This window comes from Amphibalanus amphitrite, unplaced genomic scaffold, assembly GCF_019059575.1.
Source record: "Amphibalanus amphitrite isolate SeventyFive unplaced genomic scaffold, NRLGWU_Aamphi_draft 000345F_arrow, whole genome shotgun sequence".
In the NCBI taxonomy this organism is placed as follows: domain Eukaryota; kingdom Metazoa; phylum Arthropoda; class Thecostraca; order Balanomorpha; family Balanidae; genus Amphibalanus; species Amphibalanus amphitrite.
This window is the reverse complement of record NW_024881840.1, coordinates 163861-188536: the sequence shown is the minus strand read 5'-3', so window position 1 is coordinate 188536 and position 24676 is coordinate 163861. Positions and strand designations below refer to the sequence as shown.

The 24676-nt window shown below is 50.0% G+C and overlaps 1 protein-coding gene across 10 annotated transcripts in view; it reads right to left on the bottom strand.

Annotated features, from left to right (window-relative positions):
• Positions 1 to 24676, bottom strand: part of LOC122389150 (rab11 family-interacting protein 2-like) — a 53975-nt gene that overhangs the window by 12423 nt on the left and 16876 nt on the right. For all 10 annotated transcript variants that reach the window (XR_006257921.1, XR_006257920.1, XR_006257918.1 and 7 more), the window contains exons 4-6: positions 10332 to 10469; positions 9091 to 9326; positions 2126 to 2283 (exon numbers count right to left, since the gene is read on the bottom strand). Coding sequence is in view for 6 of the 10 variants with exons in the window: in XM_043380881.1 (XP_043236816.1) it covers positions 2126 to 2283; positions 9091 to 9326; positions 10332 to 10469 (532 nt within the window). In the remaining 4 variants the exon portion in view is untranslated. The remainder of the gene's footprint in view (positions 1 to 2125; positions 2284 to 9090; positions 9327 to 10331; positions 10470 to 24676) is intronic.

Below are 24676 nucleotides of genomic sequence, written 5' to 3'. Positions count from 1 at the left end.
AATTACACCAATCTCAAGTCCTATGATTGCAAAATCAAAGCTATGACGACAAACCTTAGTTGGGGCAAAAACTAAATTAAATTTGAGCACCACAACCAAACCCGAGTAAAGACTTGTAGGAAATGGCTGGTGTACAGCTCTAGAAAGCATGGTGAAAAAAATCCAATAGATACATTTGTATTTTCCATTTTCCATAGAGGCGATGGGCGTTATTCTGCAAAATCGCGGCGCCTGGCCTCGTCACGTTTCAAGCTTGTTGAAGCACAAGGAATATTATGAAGCAACCGATTTCTCGGACACTGATGTCGACGCAGTCGATAGCTGGTGAACTTCACTCGTTCAAAGTACCACGAGAACAACCTTTAAAAAGGCAAACAGCTAGCACATGACCCATCCAATACGCTGCCCTCCAAGTCACGACCGACCAGTCGTTAGGCGAGTTCCGCTGAATTGGCAATCGCCAGTAGTCCGCAGTTGTGGGTTTCCCGTTAAGCAATTTTGATGGTGATCTGTTGAAATGGTTGTTCCTTGGACCAGCTGGGATATCCGATCATACGGCAACGGGACAGTGCACGAACCGCGCTGCTCGGCCACACACCGGCTAATGGCTCTCCGGAATCGGGATTAGGAGTGCTAACGACGCGCCGCCGAGCGGGCCCGGGTGGGCAGTGCGGACACGACTGGCCGCTGATGTGCCGAACCGACCCGGATGGGGCGCCGTGAGAACAGGTGCCGGCGGGTCCGGGCGGCGCAGCCACTGCCGCAGGGTTATCGGGGACGCCGGCGAACCCACAAACACTTTGGGCCGCAGAATCAGATACCCGTAAATATGGTGGCGCGGTTATCGGCGCGGCCCAGGAGCCCGGCCGGTGTGCGGGCTCGCCGCTGTTCGCTGCGGGCCGATCGGCTGTCGTACCGATGACCCGACGGCAGGGAACAGAGAACGCCGACGCCGCCGAGCCCCACCGGCCGCCACAACCCAGCAATTACTCACACAATCGACCGGCACAGCAATAGGCCAGCCCAGTGAGCGATCTGATCCAGCAAAATTACTCCGCCGAGGAGCCAGGTTATCGCGGAAACAGCTTTCTGTAAACCTATTATTGACGAGGGATTTTCACCGTACTGGCAGAACAATGATCTGTTGAGTGGCCATAAGTTGCGGTCAAAATGAGCATTAACTGCGTAGCATGCTCCCAATTCCAGACAAAATCGTTGGAGATGAATTAAAAATGCTGACGGACACGATGCATAAACACACTTGTTTCCAGCCTATTGGGTGGCAATTTAATTGTATCATGGGTCAAATCAGCTGATGAATCACACAACTGCCTTCACTTGCCTACATTCTAAGCATCTTTTCGTAGTACGAATGCAGGGGTAAATCCGATGGTCTGCATGCACCCACACTACATTTGTTTAGCTGATTTTTTTTCACAGCCACCGATGTCCGTGTGTGCATGTATCCAAGCGTGACTAAGAAAAAACCGTCATGTTCGTTTATAAAATAATAGCATGCCAGCTCATAGCACAAACCGAATCGGAGCCCCACTGCCCGATCTTATCCATACTCGCCTTCTGAACTTTTCACTCAGAATGCAAACTAGCAGAGTGAGATGATTCGCGGAAGGCGATCATCCAAATCTCGTCACTGGCCGCGGAATAATGCGCTCAGGCGCTTTCGGCGGCCGGTGGCGCGGTGGCCGCTGGCGCCCCTCCCTCCCCGACCTCGGCCGCCGCCTGCCCGCCGACCGCAGAGGGGCGGCTCCTCTGCCGACCACCGCAGCGGTGACCTGTACCCAGCCAGCCTCCCAGGCACGCCGCACAAAGAGGTGGCAACTGAGCTCCTCCCGGGGCCTGCGTGGAAACAACCACCTACTTAGGAGCCGCTTCCTCTAACGCTGGTACTCGTGTTGATATTTGAATGAAGTATTACTTCAAACAAACAGCAAGGTTGTTGTTAATGCAACGGCAAGGTATGGTTTTTGCATCGGGTTTAACCATATTTAAACGGGTAAATCGGGTAAAAAACATTTTCATTTCAGCTCAGAGACTGCCCTAATCATTTCAGACCAATCACACAAACCACACCCTCCGGACACCCGTGCGAGGCGCGGTCACTGACCCCGAACTCATCCTCCTCGCCCTCAGAGATGACGCCCGGGTCAGCGTTGCTCGAGGCGGCGTCGTCCCAGCCGAGGTCACTGCCGACATCCGAGCCGGCCTCGCTGCCGGCGCGCGAAGAGCCGCGCCGACGACCGCCCGCCTTCGCCACCTTGTGACCTGTCCGGGAGCAAACAGAAAGGACGGCAGTGTTAGGCTAGGTCACCGCGGAGCGACTGGGGAAACGAGTGGGTTGACGAGTCGAGGTACACATTCGCAATCCTTTCCGAAAAAGCACACCTATAGTCTGTTCCATATCAAATTTGCAGTCGGAGTTTCTTCGGCAGATCGCTCCTCTGCTCAAAAATTTTCGTCTTAAAATGTAAGAGCTGTATATACAGAAATCACGCACTGCTTTCAGCAGGGCACTTCGGCTGCAAGCTTGAAACGGAACAGAGTATAGTTGCAAAACAAAAATATCTGGTGATAAACAGACGTCTCACTATCAATTGAAACGTTTTGGGACTTGGGAGTAAATCAATGTCATTCATTATCTTATTAACTATTAGCCATTAAGAAATGTAGCACAAAAATAATATAAAAATACACCGAGAATCAAACATCGCTACTTAGAGTAAAGTCAGGTACATGGGACATGAATGGAAGAGAACGAAATAATGGCCCAGCTGCGAAGCCTCCTGTATCCAGAGTGCCACATTTACTGCCACCGCGGCTAGTAAATACGCCTAAAAAAGTGACGAGGCGACATGCAGACATCAGGAAACCGTCTCGCCGGCGCGGCCGGCGTCCGGCTGGGTGCGTCCGGCCGTCGGGCACGCACCGTCCGCCGCGGTAATCCCAACACGGCGTAACGGCGCGCCGGCCGTCCGGACACGGTGGCCAGTTTCCTGCTCCCTGCCCCGCCGTGTGTAGGACACTGGCCGCGGGGATATGTGTGGTGACCCACATCCCTGAGCGGAGGTACACACAATACTTGAGTTTGTGCTGTATGTGTAATTTTGGTTCAGCGAAAAATGTAAAAAAGATTAGATATTCATAATCACTTCAAATACAAAAGTCGTGTTTCTAACTGCAAATAAAACTTAAAACTAAAAGTATTATTTTAACTCATACCATTAACCCATAAACTGGTGACCCCGACGTGATTTTTACATTGCTACATTGCCTAATACTATTCCTAGTTCATAGTGAATAGATATTCCACAACAGCAACAATGGAAGGAGAACCGGAACAGGTTGCAGGTTCCGTGATGCTTTCTAACGTAAAGCCGCCGGCGTTCATGGACACAGCCGTTGAAGGTTGGTTCGCCATAATGAATGCACAATTTCACCTGGCTCGCATCACAAGCACTCAGTCCAAGTTCTACCATGTTCTGGCGGCCCTTCCTCCTGATACGGTCAGCCGCCTCGACCCAGACGTACTCTCCAAAACGTCATTCGATGACCTGAAACAAGCCGTGATCGGTCTGTATGCTCAATCGAAGCCGGAGCTATTCGAGCGTCTTATAAGCAAGACACAGATGACCGGACGTCCATCAGCATTCCTGCATGACAGGGTTGGCATTTTTGCCGGCAAAAACTAGTTTATGCCATTTGCCGGTTTAAACCGGTTTTAACCGGCAAAAAGTGGCAAAAACTGGCAAAAACTCAGAAATATCACAATGCTATGCCTAGACATGATTTTGAACAGGAAACATTTTAAGGAGAATTCGGTGAAAGCTTTATGCTTTCAAACAGAAGCGACATTGACCATTGGAATGTTTCATACCTAACTCAGAAACATTTTCATGGGCTATCCATAAGGAGCTAGTAAGGGTGCCTTTTGGGGGTGACAAATGAGCCAGTGCAAGGGTGACTGGGTGAGTCCTGCACAATCAGAAGTGCGAAGAGGTATCTGCCACTGATATGCGCACGGCACCGCATGACACCCTACTTACCGTGGCCGCCTTGTCCCACTCTCCCCTTACATGGAAATACATTCCGTTGTGGATGTCTACCGACATGCATAGACATTTTAAGCAGGGATAAGTAATGAGGCAGCTTCAGAATGTTTAGTGCATCCATATAACTACCAGAAATGCATTTGTGCATTTCAAATCCATTCCTAACTAGAAAAGTTGTAGGTTTGGCCATCTGAGTTTTAGCCAGTTTTTGCCAGTTCTTGCCACCAGGGTTTCTGCCAGCCGGTTTAAACCGGTTAAAACCACTGGCAAAAACCAGTTTTTGCCACCCCCTGCCAACCCTGCTGCATGAGCTCCGAGACACGGCGTGCAAAGTCGGGGTTGGTGAAGACCTCGTGCGCCACAAGATGATAAAGAGCCTGCCGCCCTCCGTTGGTGCCGTGCTGGCAGCCCAGCGTGACCTAACTCTGACACAGCTAGGTCAACTAGCTGATGAGCTGGTGCCGCTGATGCAGTCTTCGTGCATGGTGGCACAACCTCACAGTAGCCGGCAGTCACGAGCACGGTCACCGTCACCATCTGAGCGCTATGAGTCGGACCGCGGCGCATACTATTCAGACGGACACACGCGCCCATCAAGACAGCACAGTACCGTACAGCGATACAGCTCGCGACAGCGCAGTCCCTATCCGGATCGGGACCATCGAGAGGGTGTGTCAGCAGGACTTCAGCCGTTCCGTGAAGGACAGCGCCCCAAGGTCTGCCGAGCGCACATTTACTTTGGCGTGGAAGCGCGCACATGCAAGCCGTGGTGTCAGTGGCCTGATAAAGCACACACCAAGATGCAACCCCGTTCTCGCTCCTCCTCACCGAGGCCGTCCCAGTCGGGAAACTAGAGGGGCAGATCCCAGTTCATGCTGCTCATGGACTGCCACTCATGCAAGTAGCAGCAACACTTGGCCAAAAATCAGTTGATTTTGTCATTGACACCGGAGCAGGTGTTTCCCTCCTACCCAAAACCGTCCCGGTTGGCTCTATCCTGCAGCCCTCAGCAGTGCGAATATCAACCGCAAACGGTGAGTCTCTTCATGTTGTGGGAGAAGTCACATGTGATGTCACAATCCCTCAACTGCGCCGCACCTTCACATGGACCTTCGTGGTGGCTGACGTCACTACACCACTGCTGGGTCAGGACTTCTTGAGTCAGCACTCACTCCTGATCGACTGCGGTACCCGGACTTTGATTGACAGATCTACTGATTTGTCATCACAGTGCCGAGTCAGTAACCAATCGAAGGCCAACCTGGTGGTGAACGACCTGTCTGCAATTTCAGCTCCGATCAAGAACATCCTGGAAAGACACCGCTCAGTGCTAGAGCCATGCCAGCCAGGTGACCTGGATGAGGCAATGAAACAGCTGCCAGGATGTCACACCATTGACACAGGCAGTGCACCACCGACATTTGCGTCACCGAGACAACTGCCACCAAATAAGCTCAAAGCCGCCAAACAGTGTTTTGATACACTGCTGAAAACTGGGGTGGTGCGGCCTTCAAAGTCTCCATGGGCCTCTCCTCTGCACATGGTGGAGAAGAAGACACCCGGTGAATGGCGCGTCACAGGGGACTACCGAGCTCTAAACTCGATCACGAAGAGGGATCGCTACCCTCTACCTCACATTCAAAGCTTGTCGACACAGCTCGCCGGAAAAACGCGCTTCAGCAAGATCGATCTGCTCCGAGCATATCACCAAATACCAGTGAGCCCAGCGGACAGCGAGAAGACTGCAGTGACCACGCCCTTCGGCCTGTATGAGTACATCTTTATGCCAATGGGCCTCTGCAACTCCCCAGCCACATTCCAGAGGATCATGGACACCATCTTCCGCGACGTAGACTGCGTGTTCATCTATCTCGATGACATTCTTGTGTCATCTGCGACCCAAGAACAGCACCATGCGGACCTGGAGAGAGTGTTCCGTATCTTGCACGAGCACAACCTTCGCATCTCACTAGACAAGTGCGAGTTTGACCAGCCAGAAGTCACCTACCTGGGACACCTGGTGACATCAACTGGAATTCGTCCTCCAAAGAGCAAGGTGGAGAGCATCTCAGAAATGTGCGCGCCGAAGAAGTCCGATGATCTACGCAGATTCCTGGGCATGGTCGGCTTCCACAGGCGAATGATTCCGCATTTTGCGGAGATCGTTTTCCCACTGACCGAGCTCATGCGCTTGTACCCCAAGTCGAAGGAACTACCGTGGGGCGACAGCGAGGCCAAGGCCTTCAACGGCATCAAGACAGCACTGGAGGCCGCCTGCACTCTCCACCACACTCAGCCAAACAGCGACACCTTCCAGCTTGTCACAGACTGCTCCCAAGTCGCTGCTGGTGCAGCCCTTCATCAGATGGTCGACGGCAGTGCAGTACCGGTGAGCTTTTTCTCAAAGAAGCTGTCTGCACCGCAGCGCAAGTACTCAGCCTACGACCGAGAGCTGCTGGCTGCCTATCTCGCCACGCTGCACTTCCGAGATCTGCTCGAAGGGCGGAACGTCACGCTCTTTACAGACCACAAGCCCCTGGTCACAGCTTTCCACAGTCCTCATGTGGCGAAGTCAGATCGACAGCAAAGACACTGGTGCGTCATCACCGAGTACATCGCAGACGTCAAATACATCAGGGGCGCTGACAACATCGTCGCAGACTGCCTTTCGCGCCCTGTGAACGCCGTGCAGGTTGACGCCTGTGACCTCCCAGCCATCGCCGAGGAACAGAAGAAGGACGAAGAAATCGCAACATACCAGGATCGCCTCAAAACTGTGCCGCTGCAGAATGACTCCTCAGTGCTTTGTGACGTGTCTACGCCACAGCCGAGGCCGTTCGTTCCACTGTCATGTCGACGAAGTGTGTTCGAGAGGTATCACAATCTTTCACATCCTGGTCTGAAAGGATCACTTCGGCTCATCAAGGCAAGATACTTCTGGCCAGACATGGATCGACAGATCAAGACGTGGGTGAAGGAATGTGTGGCTTGTCAAGAAGCCAAAGTCCATCGCCACACGAAGACCGCAACTGGAGAGTTTCACCTGCCATCATCACGTTTTGAAACGGTGCACATCGACATAGTTGGACCGCTACCACCTTCATCTCAGCACGGGCAACCGTTCCCGGCGACACATCGGTATCTACTCACCTGCATCGACCGCGCTACCCGATGGGTAGAGGTCGCGCCCATTACCGACATCACTGCCACATCAGTAGCGAACGCGCTCCTCGAGACTTGGATTGCACGGTTCGGCGTCCCTCTCTACGTGGTAACTGACCGTGGAGCCCAGTTTGAAGCCGAGCTCTTCCAACTTCTGGCTGAAATGATAGGATTTCATCGCCTCCGGACATGCGCCTACAGACCGCAAAGTAATGGAATGATTGAGAGATTTCATCGCACACTAAAGACAGCACTGAAGGCGCGGAAGGAAGACTGGCTGAAGTCACTCCCAATAATTCTCTTGGGTCTGCGTGCAATGCCAAACGAGTCTGGTGCCTCACCGTTCACAGCAGTGACAGGTGGCATGCTGCTCTGTCCAAAACTGTGCTTAGGAGAACAGTCTTCAACACGTTCTTCATTCAAGATGATCCAGGAGCTGGCCCAGCACATGACGGAACTGGATTTCACCACGGCCTCCCTCGGAACCGATCACGGTGCTGGCCAGGAGCACATTCCCAAGGACTTAATGACATGCACGCATGTGTGGGTCCGAGTGGACAGGATCCAACGTCCACTCCAAGCTCCATACCAGGGACCGCTACGTGTAGCTCACAGAGGAGCAAAGACTTTTCGCATAGAACTACCGTCTGGGGCGATAGACACTGTATCAGTGGACCGACTGAAGCCCGCCTACTTCCCGCGACATGATGACACCCGGCGGCTGGTGGACAGGAAGCAGGAGCAGCCACAGCCGAGCAGCGCCGCTGAGCCCGGCCCAGCAGAATCGGTCCCTCCAGAGGTCGTGCCGGAAGCAGAGTCACCACGTACCAGAAGTGGAAGAAGGGTTCGTTTCAGAGTGGATCCAGCGACTATATTTAGCTGAGGTGGAACCCAGAAAAACGATGCTGTAGTTGTGATTTTTTTCAGATTGTGTTATCTGTGACGTGTTACGTTGATTGGCACAATGTCAGCACACTACGTAACTCCGTTCTAGGTGGGGAAGTACCTGTGGTGACCCACATCCCTGAGCGGAGGTACACACAATACTTGAGTTTGTGCTGTATGTGTAATTTTGGTTCAGCGAAAAATGTAAAAAAGATTAGATATTCATAATCACTTCAAATACAAAAGTCGTGTTTCTAACTGCAAATAAAACTTAAAACTAAAAGTATTATTTTAACTCATACCATTAACCCATATATGCACCGGGTCACGTCCCCGGAATGACGGACACAGGTGGGCGCCGGGACGTCGCGCCGCGCATACCACACCGGGCAGCCGGCGACACAAGACGTAGATAGCGGCATTAAACACGCTTCCCGCCAAGGCCACCACAAAGCTAAACAGCTAAGCCAACATTTGAATTAAAATGAAAGTTGAAATACCTGCAATACTCCAGGGCTCCAAAACCACGAAATATGCAGTAGCGAAACATAAATCGTCTCAAACCCGTCGTATTTCCCAACAGCGTACTCTTTATCTAAAACTGCATAAGAAAATAAAATAAAGACAATCACTTTTTGAATGGACACATGATCCAGACTAATGACCCTGTCCTAGCTAGGGTTCCCTGGAACCGAGCATGGTAAAGCAGATGTTCAATGCATTCTCCCCATTTTCCCCATGGTGTCGGCAGGGACGCTCTACGCAGGGGAACCATGATCCTATCTTATTTCTGACGGCGGTATGCTGTGGCAGCCATATTCTCAGACTACCGATACACTACCGTTGCGGCGGGTGACCGTCCGGGCGAGGACATTACAGAAAGTGGCTAACACCCCGAGCTCTCTCACTCTCACACAACGAATCCCTTCTTTCCACTCAGATCCCCAGCGCCACTGTCCCGTCTCCCCGCACTCACCGACCGACGAGGCCAGCTTCTTGATGCTCTTCTTCTTGTGGCCCAGGCTGGCCAGGCTGCCGCCCAGGTGGCCGGCCACCTTGGGCAGGCTGACCAGCGACGAGCGCAGCTTCTCGCCCGCGCGCAGGTCGGCCGTGCTCGACGAGGCGGCCTTCACCGTGAAGCCCAGGCGCACCTCGAGCTCACCGCGCGGCTTGTTGTCCTTCTTCTCCGGCTTGCTGTGTAGCTGGTACGTTCTGCAGGAGTGAGACAGGAGAGGTCAGCACGGCGCCAAACAGGCGGTAGGACGCAGAAAACGCAACAGTGACATGTTTGGTGTCATGCATCTGGTTATGATGACATAATAAGTTTAGAAAGACATGGTCCAACAGAAAATGGAATGAACAACGCGTGATAAAACAAATCATGCCAGTGCACTTCCAATAAAACAAAAGGAAAAGGTGGTCGTAAGGCGATACAATGTACATTTGTGTCCTGTCAGTTTTTCATGCACCTGGTTCTGGACAGATACTGGAAATCCCACATCGTTGTCCAATCACCTAGATGCATAAATCATTGCATGATCCCGTCAGCAGCCGTTCGGTCGGCCAGCTGCGTGAACCGAGTGCACTTCACCCACCAGCCTGTATTCAGAGCAGCTAAAGCGGCTTTTCAGTGAAGCTCCGTCCGAAGGGAGGGGTGCTGGCGGGTAAAGCGCGGCCCTCTGCTCCAATCGGTCCGGGGGAACCGCTAGTCTGAGTCTCCGGTTCTCCCGGCCCGAGGGCGGCATAGCAACAGTCCGGCGGGTGGTGGGCGGCGGGAGGCGACTCCGGAGCCACAGCCCCGTGCCAACGCGCCCGGCCGACCGGGGTGTTTACAGCTTACGCCCAATGCAGGCATCACGATCATTCCCGCAATCCCGAGTGTCAACCAGACTGAGCACACTGACCACGGCCCGAGCCGTCCTTATCACATGTTCACAGAAAAAAACTCGACGTATTGACGAGGGAAGTACCAGGACGACTTTTCGGCAAATTTTTAGGAGCGCTGATAAACCGCTTATTTTCTTTATCTTTACTCGTGCTCTTATATTTCGGAAGCAGTGTTTCAAAAGTAAGATAAAATGGCTCTGGTATTCAAAATTCAGTAAACCGTAACAGGTTTTCCTCTATGAAATCTCCAGAGCGCCGTTTGACCACCTCAAGTAATATTGGGTGATCCTGGTCGGCGTCTGACGTGGCCACTCTGCCGGTCTCCGTTACCTGTTGCGCGGCAGCTCGTAGACATCAAAGTCGGCCAGCGGGATGGAGGTCTGTCCGAGGAACTCGTCCACGCCCAGGAAGTTGCGGTGCAGCACCTGCAGACGTATCTCGGCCGTGTTGCCCTGGCTGGGGATCGTCCTGTCAACAGACGGCCGCGTTATCCGACCGCACACGCCGGCCACCATACACTCACACACACGGAAAACATATCTCCGGCGGTGGCCGACAGCTCTATACAGCTGCTCACTGAATGCTCCATCAGATTCGCAGAGGTATACTCTGTCGCTAAGAGCGCAGTGCCCAATGCCCAATGCACACATCCAGAGGCTGATAGCTGCACTGGATACACAAGGGTAGGCTAGAGACGCTCCTCCTGAGGCCCGGCAGTCATCTCTGAGGCCGGCCGCCGTCAGCAGTCAATGCCACTCCTGGGTAAATGGAGGGAGTGCGAGGGGCCGGGATTCCATGCCTGACCGCTGAGGCCCGGACGGAGTCAGAGTCGGAGTCGATTACCCCGTCCCCGGTATTCAGTCCCAGCCGGGCAGGCTGGCTGGGTATCTGGCTACACTGCAGGTTGGTGTGACTGCCAATCTGTCCCGGGAAAGTCGATTTGGGCCGATATGGCGGAGCCTGTGACCGGGTCTTTTGACGCCGGTGGTCTGCGCGGCGGCTGACCGCGGCTGTGATCGGGTGTCGGCTCCAGCCGGCAGTGCGCGCGGCGGCTCAATGGCCGCGGAACGAGGGACGCCGCAGCGAGCCGCTCAGGCCGGCCGGCAGAGATTGACGGGTGATTTGGGGAGAGGCTAACAGGCCGATTCCCATCCCGGTGCGGTACCGGGACGGTTATGTAATTAGACAGCAGGGTATCAAAACTCTTTTCATTTTTAGGTGGCCATCATTGTTCGTCGAGGAGTCCAGCACATACAGCTACATATTGATATGATACAAAAACATCAAGCATGCATAAACAATCCGAAGCGAAAATGCACCCAGTGACACCATAAATACATCAGTCATCTACCGCCCCCTCGGAGGCAGGTTGCGATGTCTCCTTAACTATCAGCCGGCCTAGGTGGCGAAGTTCGTTCAGGGCACTAGCAGACCACAAAGTGGAGAAACCGGCGACACCAGCTCCCACCTCGACCACGGGAGTCGGGGTCAGCCCGCCGCGGTGCCGCGCGCTCCGCGGCCGCAGAGACTACGGCCCTACCAACAACAGACCCGGCCCGCTCCGTGGCGAATGTAGTCCATGCTACACACTCAGATTGCATAGCAGCTGTTCTGTAAGAAGATACGGCAAAGTATCGCAAAAGTCGCAACGGCGGTGGCTTATCGTGCGTAATGGTGCGGCAACGCGCGTGATTGTGAACGACATTGCTGGGTTATTTGGAGCCTACGGAACGAAAAACGGATCCCTGGAAATTTCCAACAGCCAACAGGTAACATTTGGAAAATTTCCTACGTCATGTCCGATTGCGGCGATGTTTCTGACGTTGATACGGGCCCGCAGCAGCCTCATTAAAAAATAAAATCATATAAAACAAATCCCATTTCTTAAACCACTCAGCCGTACCGTAGCGTGGCAGCAAAGGTTCACGTTATCTGGATGCAAGGCTGGCACGTTACTTTTCCTGCTGCGTATTTGCATACCCACCGTGACATTACCTACAACACCTGGGCTGAGGGGGTCGTCCGTGAGGATCCTCACGAACACCATGAATGGGATGAAAAGAGGAAGGGTGGGTAAAACGGCGTGGCGCACAACAGCATCCGACATTGTTTTACACGTCATATAGGCCACATAAAAAACACAACCAATTTCGCGTGGCAGATACTGTTCATTTTCAATAATGAAAAATCATATTGACATTCCTGCAGATGTCAGATTTGTTCATCTCCTCTAGTTAATGCTAACTATGTAGACGAATACTCGAAGCGTTGAAAATTTTCACATCAACATGGGTGACGTAATACAAGTGACCAAAAGCACTGTATAGTTGACAGGAGGAGCTTGTAAGAAATTATTTACAGAATCACGGCACACCACAACAGTACACACCACAGCATGAAGTCACGATCAGAGTGAAACCAATATCACCTCGCGCCACGTCCCGCTGCCGGCTGCTGCGGTGGTCGGCCGCACTGGAATTACACGCCAGGCCGGGGCATTGCGGCCAGCTCAGCTTAACTGGCTGGCTGCGCCGCCCGTCCCGACCTACCGACAGGTGCCGTGTCGCGGCAGGTAGCTGACATCTCATCCTCCAACAATTCCTTCCACTAATGGAGCGTCCCGCGTCCGACAGACATCTCATCCTCCAACAATTCCTTCCACTAATGGAGCGTCCCGCGTCCGATCAAGCCAGAATCGCGCTTCAAAAGCTCGGCATGTTGAAGAGGGAGGAATGTCAGATGTTCCGGCATAGAATGCAATGTGGAACCCGGCAACTGCGCGTCAGTACAACAGAAAGATGTTATGCTTACTCGAGCTCAAGCAGTTTAAGAAGATGATTGACATCGTGCTTGAAAATTTCATCAAGAATACACTACAGAAGAAAGCAACCCATAACGGAGAGTAAATACCATGAGCTGTAGCAATAAGTTCTCCCAGAAGGTATCTATAAAACGTATTGGCACACTACACACTACCTTATTTTTGGACAGAGGATTCCACCCGGTTGAAGATTGGTGGCGAGCTTCAAAACATAAACTTAAATTCAAATTTTCAGAACTCTGCAACTCTAACACAGGCAGTGCTAAAGCATTTACTTTCCTGTGTTTGGCACCGGGCGAGGGAAATTGTAGCATAAATTTATCAAATTTGGCTATCTAAGAAATGATAAGATCGACAATGGTATGGTAAGAAATGGTAAGACCAACATAATAAACAGTTGAAAATTTTGGTATTTTACACAACTTGCTGAAAAATTCCTGCCGCATGCTATATCCCGGTACGGATGCAGATGCAGCGTTAGTTGTCTCAGCCGGCCACTGATCTGGCCTCTGGCGGAGACTCGCACCGCCACGTTCCTCCGCTCTCCGCTGCCGCCCCAGTCAGCCGGGATGGCACCTGACAGCGCCGAGCCAGGCTAATGGACGATAACAGGTACTGCGGCCTCATGGCACAATGCACGAGAGAGTTGTGCACACAGGGGCCGCGGCGACATTTGTCAAACATGGGTGAAATTTACGAGCACACTCTTAAAAATAAAATCGCTGCTCTCCTGGCGATTCTGAACAATCATTAGCGGCGACGGTGTGCAATACCAAGTACCACTAAATTATCGCAGAGGCCTACCGTTAACTTCGAGGTCACAAACAACGGTCCCGACCGTAATAAAGCATGATCGTGTGCCAATTACTAAACATAAATGAAGTTATTTCTCTCATGGGACTTGATTTTGAGAAATGAGGCACCGAATAACTGGCAAAAAATGAGATCAGAATCGGATAACTAGCATGCCATCTGGCTGATGGATTTGTACCTCGCCGTTCCGCCAGCGCTGGCCGGCCAAGTTGGAGGCGCACCTGAGGTATGCCAGAGGACATTCCAGCGCTCCGTAAAAAACGCAGCATCCCGAGACGGCAAAACCGCAACAGAGTAACGGCCGACATATTTTCCTCCGGCCCGATTCGGCTCGAGCCAAACGGACGGATAGCACAGGTTTGGCGCATAAAAATATTGACCACAAGAGTTCATTTTTGATGTCTTTCTTATCTTAACCAATGACAATTGACTTATGGCTATGGAACACAATGCATCCTAGAATTACCATCAATAATGAGAAAAACAATGCCGTGTGGGCGAAAGCCACAGATACAATCAACTTCCCACATGCGATAGCAAGCTAACTAAGTACGAATTTCGCGGTTGCATGATGAGATACTATCGACCTGGGCTAATCACTAATGAAAACGATATGACGCCTCTGATGCGTTCCACATCAATGTCTGATAAAGACATTATCCCCACGCTTATCGAAAACTGGATTACAGCAATCTTACCTACAGGGTCCGGCAAAAGTCTTGTCGTATGTGGTATTCTAGTTTCTGTGTCTTCCCAGGCGCGTTTTGCCCCACCCAGCGTTTTGCTTTGAACGCCATTGTGTCAGCGCATCTATTGTGCCCCGGGGTATGAGACCACAGATAACCTAAGGGTCAGCGGCTGATTGTGCGAGGTCATTTGAGTAGCGAGCGTGCAGTTGAAATGAAGGCTGAAAACACCATGGTCAAATATTACGATGTCAGTCTCAGGAATCGAGCCATCGGCATGATTCAAGCGGGAATGTCGCAAAGTCTGGTCGCGAATAATGTCGGCGCCCCTCTCCGACCAGTGCAAAGGTGGTGGAAGCACTTAACACCCACCAACTCGTCAGAATGGCCGCATTTGGGCGCCCGACGCAGCCAGTGTGCCCACAGCTCCTTCCGTCAAATGCCCAGCGAAGTTGATGGTGTGGGGGATGATGTCGCATCAAGTGCTCAGTGAGCTGCTCCACGTCATTCCGCCCAAGACGAAGGTGGCCACCAAGTATTATGTGGAGACCATCTCGGAGGAAATCCCAGAAACAGCTCTGTTCTGAAGCGACGAATGGTGGCTGAGAGGTCGAAAGCCATCTTCATGCAGGAAGGGGCTCCAGTGCATCGCTCTGCCACAGCCCAGCAGTGGTGCTGAGACAACCTCCCGCACTTCTGGGTGAAGGAGGAGTGGCCGGGGAACAGTTCCGACCTAAATCCCATTGAAAAGCTGTGGGCGATCGTCCAGCAAGACCTCGACAAACAGAAGCCAGCAACCAACCTCGAGCAGCGGGAGACGCAGCTAAAGTCTGCGTGGTCACGAATCCAGCCGTCTGTGCTCTCCATTCTCGTGGCCAGTATGCCGAACCGTGTTCGCAAGTGTTTGCTTGTCCGTGGACAATACATTGAGCGCTGAACAACTTTTTTATTTACAATGGCTTGAAGTGTGGAATGATTTTAAAAATACGTCAAGACTTTTGCCGGACCCTGTACATATTCGTAGAAAAGGGAGAGCGCGGGCCGGGGAGGATCAAAACCATGGGTCACGTTATGGTTATATTTGGCGACAATCGCATTTTAAAAATACAACTGAATTGCATATAACATATATTAGATGGCACGAAAGATACGACCATGCCTGAACATTTAGAAAAGAAAAGAAAACTCTCAGCTTGACTGTACCGCTAAGAGGAAGGAAGACCGAGACTACTATCAAATGTCATTATAAAACTCGATCTTGGGAGATCAACCATTTTTCTAAGGCCACACTTTTCATCAAAATAAACCCAACAATCCGAGAAATTGTTCTCCGCGCGAGAAAGAGCGAGATATCAGATCACCGCAATGGTGTGAGGTTTTCATTCGCACGTGCCCTGCAAATCCCGGCCAGGTGGAGTGATTCCGTGCCGCGGTCACTGTGAAGTGTGGAGGTCCGAGCGGTTCCGTCAGAAGACGTCCTCACTCACCTACCGGCAGATGTTCTCCGCTCCACAGTTCAAAGCTGGTAATATACCACAGAAAATAAGATATTACGGACCCCGCAAATAACATGTTCTGATTATATACCGTAAAGGCCTGGCTACACTATGCGTTTTCTGCGTGCGTTTTTGCAGGTTTGCGTGTTTTGCGTAATATCGTTCTAGGAAAAAAAGTTATAAACAATATACTTTTCACTTTGGTTATATACAAAAGCTAATATAACTCTTATGTAACTAAAATTTAAGGTGTAAAACATCACAAAAACGTAATATCGTTCTTTTTTTTAGAACGATATCACGCAAAACACGCAAACACGCAAAAAACGCACGAAGAAAACGCATAGTGTAGCCAGGCCTTAAGGTGGGGCTATTTGAGACAGTGGGGCTATTTGACAGTAGGGGCATTCCACGATAGATCGTACCAGGCCCGTCACCCTCATCTCTCAGATTTGAATGAAAATTGGTACAAGGGGTAATCATAGGCTCCAAAAACACCTGCCAAAATATCAGACTTCTCAGATGAAAACTTTTTGAGTTACATTGCATAATATTTTCTAAACTTCAGATTGTAAGGGTGAGTTTGATGAGCTATAACTCAAAAACCAGCTAAACAAGCAACAAACGGTAAACAGCTTTGAACTAACGATGAATCAAAGATTAATACAGTATTTTTAAAATTGGAAAGAAAAGCTTTTCATATTGAAAAAAGGCGTAGTATATTTTTAAATTGTCTATAATGGCCCTTGGGACCAAAATTTTTGCCATTTTTATTTTTTTCAAAATAAACCTCAGGTCCTTTAAAATCGACATGCAAAAAATTAGAAAGGTGTTCTTTCTATAAGATCCTCATTTAAATGTATACAAAATGGGTTTCCGGGGGTCGGTACGACCCCAGCTCGCCGTTTCGCCTCTAATGGAGCTAGAACCTTGCGGAAAAAACGAGCATGTGCGCCGTTACAAGATGCATCGAATGATACCTTATTTTAAGGTCTCGGGTTGATTGGTGACCCCTGAGATCATTTCAAGTGACCCAAATTACGGGTCCGGTTTTTGATAGATAACTTCGCAATAAATGGTCGTAGAGCCGCGATTTTAGCATCTTTGTGTTTGCCTAGCTCCGGCGCGTCGAATGGTATACTGTTTGTTCTGGTGAGGTCAGCTTAAGTCGCTGACCTCGGGTCAGCACACTGCCGTGTATTTGGCTCCGCTCCCCGACCGGGTGGCCCAGCCGGCAGCCAGCCCCCGGGCATCACGTGACCGCCCGAGTCCGCGGCAAAGCCAACCAGCGCGGCGCTGGACAAACAGCGCCGCTACAGAGATGGTTAACAGTCGGGTCAGGCTACGAAGCTGGGTGAATGAGATCATATTGCACATCATTCGATTCGCAAGGTCTTCCCGAGTCCATTGGTAGCTTTCCCGTCTCTCTAGCTCAATTTGATCGAGAGTTATTGACGAAAAACTCTTATGACCCTAGTGACGTACGAATGACGTCACGCAAGGTCAACAATGCAAAAGTGAGGCAAAAATGACTTCAATTGAACTTTCAGTAACCAGTGATGTCACTAGGCAGCTTTACCACACCATTTGTAGGCTCTCTTCCGAAATCACAATTCGAGACCATTACGGTGACGCAAAATAAGTACATTTATAGAAAGAACACCTTCCTAAATTTTTGCATGCTACTTAAGAATGATCCAAAAATGTTTTTAAGTAAATAAAAATTCAAAAAAAATTTGGTCCCAAAGGCATAAAAATGCAAATGAAAGGAAACTCGAGGTGTTATATATCAAAAATAGTATATATTTCAAAATTTAAAAAATGCATTTTATTCTTTGTTTCAATGCAAGTTCAATGCCCTATAGCATTTGACATTTGGATTATCCGTCTCAGAGTTACAACCCGCCAAACTTGGGGCTGCAACGCAAGATCCAAAACATGTTATACACTATAACTCAAAAACCACTCATCTGATAAGCCTGAAATTGTTACAGGAGGATTCAGAGCCCCTGATTACCCCTTAGACCAATTATTGTTAAAATCCGAGAGATGAGGGTGTCAAATTGGAAAAAGTGGTACGATCTATCGTGGAATGCCCCAGTATTTAACCTTCGCCCCAGTGGGGGGGGGGCATATGTTACCACCCTGTCGCGTTTTTTGCGTATAAATAAAAAACCGCGGCGCGTAGCGCCGCGCCGCTTGGCATAGCTTTTTGTACATCAATTTTGGACAATGTGTGAAATTTTCGACCCCAGGTCATGTCAAGTCAGGTCACCAGGTCAAGTTAACTGACCAAGCCTAAAAAAAGTTTGCAATCATGTCCAGCCTGCAGCGTTTGTCAGAAAGGTTTCAAACTTGGTGGATTGCATGATGTTATGGGCCCCTACAATTTGTATATCTCGGATTTTTTATATCCGTGACCTAAGGTCAGGTCAGTGCCGTGACCTTACCATTATAAGTCAATGGAGAAAAATGAAAATGCCTCTAGATCCGTGTGTACGCATAGGAACAGTCCAAATATTTCAGAATCACAATGATTTGGACCACCCGTGATGAACAAGGTGTCATTTTTGCTGATAGCCTCTAGAAAGGTCATCCGAGGTCATTTGAGGCTACAAACAGTTTTTTGCCAATAACTCGCGATTGGAAAGAGTTAGAACGCTGGGGATGGTTTCATAGTGTTTGTCTTGTTGAGACGCATCGAATGATATGCAACATGACCTTTTCCGGTCAGGTCATGACCTTGACCTGAGGTCAAATTTTCAAGTTGACCTTTCAAGGTCAAATTATAGTTCATTCGACGCGTCTCGTCGAGAGGAACACGATTCTGGCAATAGAAATGTCGTGGCTCCTTCTAGTCAAAAGTTATTGTCGAAAAACACTTTGCGAAAAAACAGCTATTTTTGGAGTTTTTGCCCTCTGCAGGCTAAACCGTTGGCCTGAGGTCAATTTTGATGATGACCTTATCGAAAGAAGAGTTCAAAAGCTATCGATTGCTTTTCCATGCGTTTTTCTAGCTATCATAGTTCCTGAGATAAAAGCATGTTTTCTGAAAAATATAATGACATTTGGGAAATTTTGACCTTTGATGACCTCCAGTGACCCCAATATTGCTCCAAGAAGAAAAATGACCGAAATACTTTCAAACGTACGCGTTGAGAGCTATCGACTGCTTTTTACCGCGTCTTTCTAGCCCTCTTAGTTTTTGAGTTAGAGGTGGGTGGTAACATATGCCCCCCCCCCCCACTAGGGCGAAGTTGGCTGAGACCGCCACTGGGGCGCGGGTTAAAATTGTTATAAAATAAAAACCGTTTGAAATTTCTGCTTAATTTTTGCTCAGGCGATTTACTGCTCGATTCCACACCTTCCTGAGCAAAAATATCACATAAAAATCAAACGAGCTTCACTTTATAGCGGTTTTAAATATTGTCTCAAATAGCCCCACTGTCTCAAATAGCCCCACTTTACGGTAATCCATTGTGCAGTATGAATTATTTGAACAGTGTTGATGCGTCCAATGCAGACACGGCTGGCGTCATTGGACACAAGATGAAACATAATCTAAGCGGGGTGGCATCACAACTTGATCTTGTGCAATGCGCATGCCCATCTTAAATCTCAGTGTGTTATCGTTGACAAAGCATGTCACCCTCCTAACCTGGCAACAGATAGTTCGAGGATCGCCGGATATATACGTCACCGACACAAATTGAGAAGCGCGATCCCATTATTCTAGTTACCTGAATGAGAATAGTCTTACGAGGCTCGGGAAGATCAAACAATCATTTATTACAACACGTCAGTTTAGCTTTAGCTACAGCAGTTCAGCGCATTGGGGTGTCAGTTTAGCTGGCCTGAGCTGTCATTCAAGCTGGTGAACCGGGCACGGCCGATGTGGTCGGGGTCCTCGTGATGCTGCACAATAAGCTGTGTTTAGGTCGCACCCATGCACCTGATCTCTTCATTGCGAAGAACCTCTAAAAAAAAAAAACATCGCGAAAGCTGCAGCCGCGATTCAGAGAGCACGTGTTAATGAGTGGACCACTGACGCCACCACCGCAAATCGGAGCTCCATTTCACCCTCCAGTGCGACGTGCTTGATGGCCGGCAGCGACAAGAGCAGAACACGAGCCAAACCGAACAACAAAGCCCTCCGATGGACCCGGCAGTGCCCGAGGCCGGCGCGCCCGCTCTGTGCCATGTGCCGTGGCCCGGGTGGCATCTAGCAGCCGGCAAATCCTGCCGAAATGCAGGCGCACCGACCGCAACAACAGGAACCTTGCCACCAGCTAAACATGGATTTTCGCCCACACTAGGAAAATTACACTCGCCATATCCCCACCTGCCTACATCATTGTGTCCCATAACAGCAAAGGAACGTTGGGTAAGCGCAAAAAGGCCGACTCCAGAGCCAGTGACCAGATGACACGGCAATCTATTTAGCATCGTCTTTGCATTTGTAATGTAATTGCGCCGGCGGCGGCGGCGGCGGCCGGTGATCCGGGCAGCAGCGCTCAGCAGCGGAGACGGACCGTCGCCGGCACAGGTGTGAGCGCCGCCGCCGGCCACCGCTACCGGTCAGCCCGCGCCAGGAGCACCCCAGAGAGGTAGGCCAGCAGACACGTCCAAGGCCGACAGAGGTCAGCGGGCATCCGGCAGCTGCCGGGGACGCCGCGTCTTTGGTCGGCGTACCGCGCAGGCCGTGGTGGGAGTTCGACTGACCGAATAATCGGGCCACAGCTGCGAGCTGCTTAGGTGGTTCAAATTCGCCACGATAGGTGAAGACAAAGTACACATCATACAAACACAACCAACAAATGACTTAGCGGTAACAAGGAAGAGCCACCCAACCATCCGCGTTTTCAGAGGAAATCTTATCAACACATGTGTATCAGCGTGCTATAAAAACGGGACGATTTGGCTGAGCGCAACTGCAATGCCAAATGTTACAAGGGTGCATAGAAATCCACTTCAATGAGGCGTCGCTGCATGCTGCTGTTATGATCCGTGGCACCTGTTATCAGCCAATAAAGCGTGGACATGGCCGGCGACCAAATGAGGGCCGGTTGTTCATGCCAATGTGACTGCACCTCCGCCAAATGATTGCCATTGCCACGCCGGCCCGGAGCGGGCGGCACCAGTGAAATGAAGACTGGGGCGAGAGCCCAGTACAGAACAGGGGAGAGACCTTGATTGTGCTCGTCTATTCACACGATCGACATCCACACACATGGCGGCAATCAAACCAGTGAAACCTTTTACGACAGATTGTTTATTGTTGTTTATTGTCACGAATATCCAATCATATCCTCTGAGAAGGGCTATTCTATGATTTTCGTCATACAATGGAGAATCGGAGCAAAAGCTCCAGTTCGCACCATTAAAAGAACAGCACATTAAAACATCATTGAACACACAGAATTAAAAACACTTGGGTAAAATCGCAGGTAAAAACAGTTAGTACATACAAGCTGGTGATCTAACACGATAACGAGTTGGCTGTATCCCGCACTAGCGCCGGGACATGAACTCACGTTTGAGCACTGCTTTCAGACGTCGCGCCGTCAGATCCTGGCGATTTTTAGCTATGACAGCGGTATTATACAGTTTCGCGACTCTACAATGAAACGTTCTCTGGCCATGATGGGTATGGGCTCGGGGCACTGCTAGAAAATTTGATTGACGCGTGCATCTGCTCGCAACCTGATGGTTTCTCTTGAATTGAGAGGCCACCGATAGGGGTTGCTTCTGCGACAAGATACGATGAAGGAGACAGATGTCGTTGAGGTCAATAAAATCACGTGCTGACAGCCATCCTAGCGATCGCGTGACATCTGAAATGTGGTCAAATTTACGCCTACCAGACATGACACGTGCCGCGAAGTGTATCACTTTCTGGATTTTTTTCAGATGACAGTTTGAGGCGTTTCCGTACACTTGTGCGCAGTAGCGTAGATGAGAAAATACTAGTGACTCGATGAGCTGAGCAAGAATGAATGATGGTAAGACATTTTTTTTGGAAAATTTTTTGATTGGAAAAGAAACTCGCAAATGATTGGCGTGAATCATCTAATCCGACCACAAAACCGTTGGTCATCTATTGCACCGGTAGTGAGGAATTTCCAAGGCAGCATTTCAGAGCTGCCTGAAATGGCGACCGGCTTCGGCCATAATGAGTCACGTAGACATAATTCCAAGATGTTATCGGGATCTTTACAGACGTTCTGGACAGGCAAACGCCAGATGAGCTAAACTTCATCAAAACATTGGTGATCTTTATATGCGGAATCGATTCACTTGATTCAATGAGGACCGGTCCAACAGAAGAGGTGTTCGGCACAATAAGAAATATTTGACTTGTATTCATTCAATAAAACAGCTGTTTAGGTATAGTGTTGATGTGCCATTTTCGTAAAATAATTTATATAATCAATACATGTGTCTTAACTGCCGCTTCTTGTCAAACCACCCAAATTACTTACATCTTGAGTAAAATAATACAATTACTTACACCTCAAAATGAATGCCAAGCAGGTCTTGTCACGATCTTATGATAAGGTTAGCCTCTTGAACCATACAAAACAAAAATATCTACCAGACAGCAAAATTTGAACTGAGGGGTGCTGACGTTAGAGGGGCGACATAAAACGAGCCGGCTCCGTAAAAAAGAGTTCCAACGTGGCGCATTTAATAACCACCTGACATTAATTCATGTTGAACCCACAATCCATACTAGCCAAGCTATGCCCACACGAACTCGGTCGCTAACGGTAAAATGTGAAGCATCGCAACCAACATGCCAGTTCATCCCAGCCCACATGCAACACAAGTGGCACTTCCTCCCTCACTTTCGTGCACGAGATGACAGCCCAGATTGGCAGGGAAGCTAAGTCTAACAAGCGCACAGGGAGCCAAAAACCAGCCGCAATCCGACACAAATCGGCCCGCTGACATAATGGCACTGACTGCTTCGGACTAACTCGTGCTGGTATTTGGTAAGCGGGGTCGGAGCAGGACCACCATGTCGCGCCAATTCCCAGAGCTGGCCAATCTCTCCGCAGAGAAGCCGCCCGCCGACAGCCGCTCTGGTGGTCAGCCGGCTCCCCTGCCGACACCACGCCTGAGCCTACAATGACTCCCCTGCCGACAACCCGCCTGAGCCTACAATGACTCCCCAGCCGACACCACGCCTGAGCCTACAATGACTCCCCTGCCGACACCACGCCTGAGCCTACAATGACTCCCCTGCCGACACCACGCCTGAGCCTACAATGACTCCCCTGCCGACACCACGCCTGAGCCTACAATGACTCCCCAGTCGACACCCCGCCTGAGACGACGGGAAAAGGGCTCCTCTGTCAATGGTCAGGCGCCAACCGCCCTTCGTTCGCTGGTCAAGAGGCTCCTGCTGACCTCTTGGTTGTTTGTTTGTTTGTTTGTTTGTTTGTTTGTTTATGGGGCCTTTAGGACGCGCCGACTGCAGTGGTTATTTTGCACCTATACCTGCCGGCCGCGACCGGGCTGCTGATCACTATCCCGTTCTCATCGTTAGATGTACCCCTTGTCGCTGACCAAGGGTCGACCTTTTCAAAGTTCAGTCAGAACACGAGCCGGAACAAAAACGAGAAAAGGCAGCGACCTTCTGCTTGCATCAAGAGTCAACTTTCCTCGATGTGATTACCCATAAAAGGCTTCTGAAGTATTGGTGCAAAGGCATTCACCGCTTTCGCGAAGTAAAAACATACAGCACGGCCAACAGGCATAACAGTTCCTAGCAAGAGCACTTAGCGACATTATGCTGGTGAAAGGCTTCGTATTTCAATGCAGGCAAGCCGTTGCCAGGTCCAAACGTTCTAGATTACTGTTCCGTCACAAAGCTGAAAAAGCCTAATACAACGAAGAAGGTATAGGTACATACCTAGGTATTTCGAATATCACTGTTAACCCGCGCCGGGCCGGGGGGTGGTGTTTGAACACCCCCTGCGGTTTTTTGTAGATATCTCAAAAACGGCCGCGCTCCCGTGCATCTTTTCCGCACATGTTGTGAAAATTTCAGACCCAGGTCGCCTTAGGTCAGGTCACAAGGTCACGCCCAGTGACTTCACCTCAGAAAAAAAGAATGCTAGTCATAGCTACACCGATTGATCGACTGCCTTGAAACTTTCAGCGATTGATTAGAACAACATTATCTATAAAATGTTCATCTCGGAATTTTGATATCGGTGACCTAAGGTCAGGTCAATTTTGCGGCCTCTCCATTATAAGTCAATGGGAGAAAATTGAAAAGCGTCTGTTTTGCACGAACGCTATTCTAGACACTCTCAAACATCGAGATGTAGGTAAAATTGACACACTGAACCGGAAAATGGCAACTGTGACCGCTCGTTATGTCCCCGAGGTCATCTCAGGTCACGAACAGAATCTAACAGTTTTTCGCTAATAACTTCTGATAGAGGCGTGCTAGAGCGCTGAAAACGCCTTAGATGTGTTCGGCTCGACGTTGCGGATCGACTGATATGCAACATGACCTTTTCCGGTCAGGTCATGACCTTGACCTGAGGTCAAATTTTCAAGTTGACCTTTCAAAGTCAAATTATAGTTCATTCGACGCGTCTCGACGACAGGAACACGATGCTGGCAAAAGTAATGTCATGGCTCTTTTGAGTCAAAAGTTATTACCGAAAAAACGCTTTTCGTAAGAACGGCCATTTTTGGAGTTTTTGCCCTCTGGAGGCTAAGCCGTTGACCTGAGGTCAAATCTGAGAACATTACTCAGAAAGGTCTGTAAAAGGGCTATCGAATGCGCTTTTCCGCGGCGTTGTAGCTCTATCGGTTCCCGAGATAGCCGTTGGCAGTTTC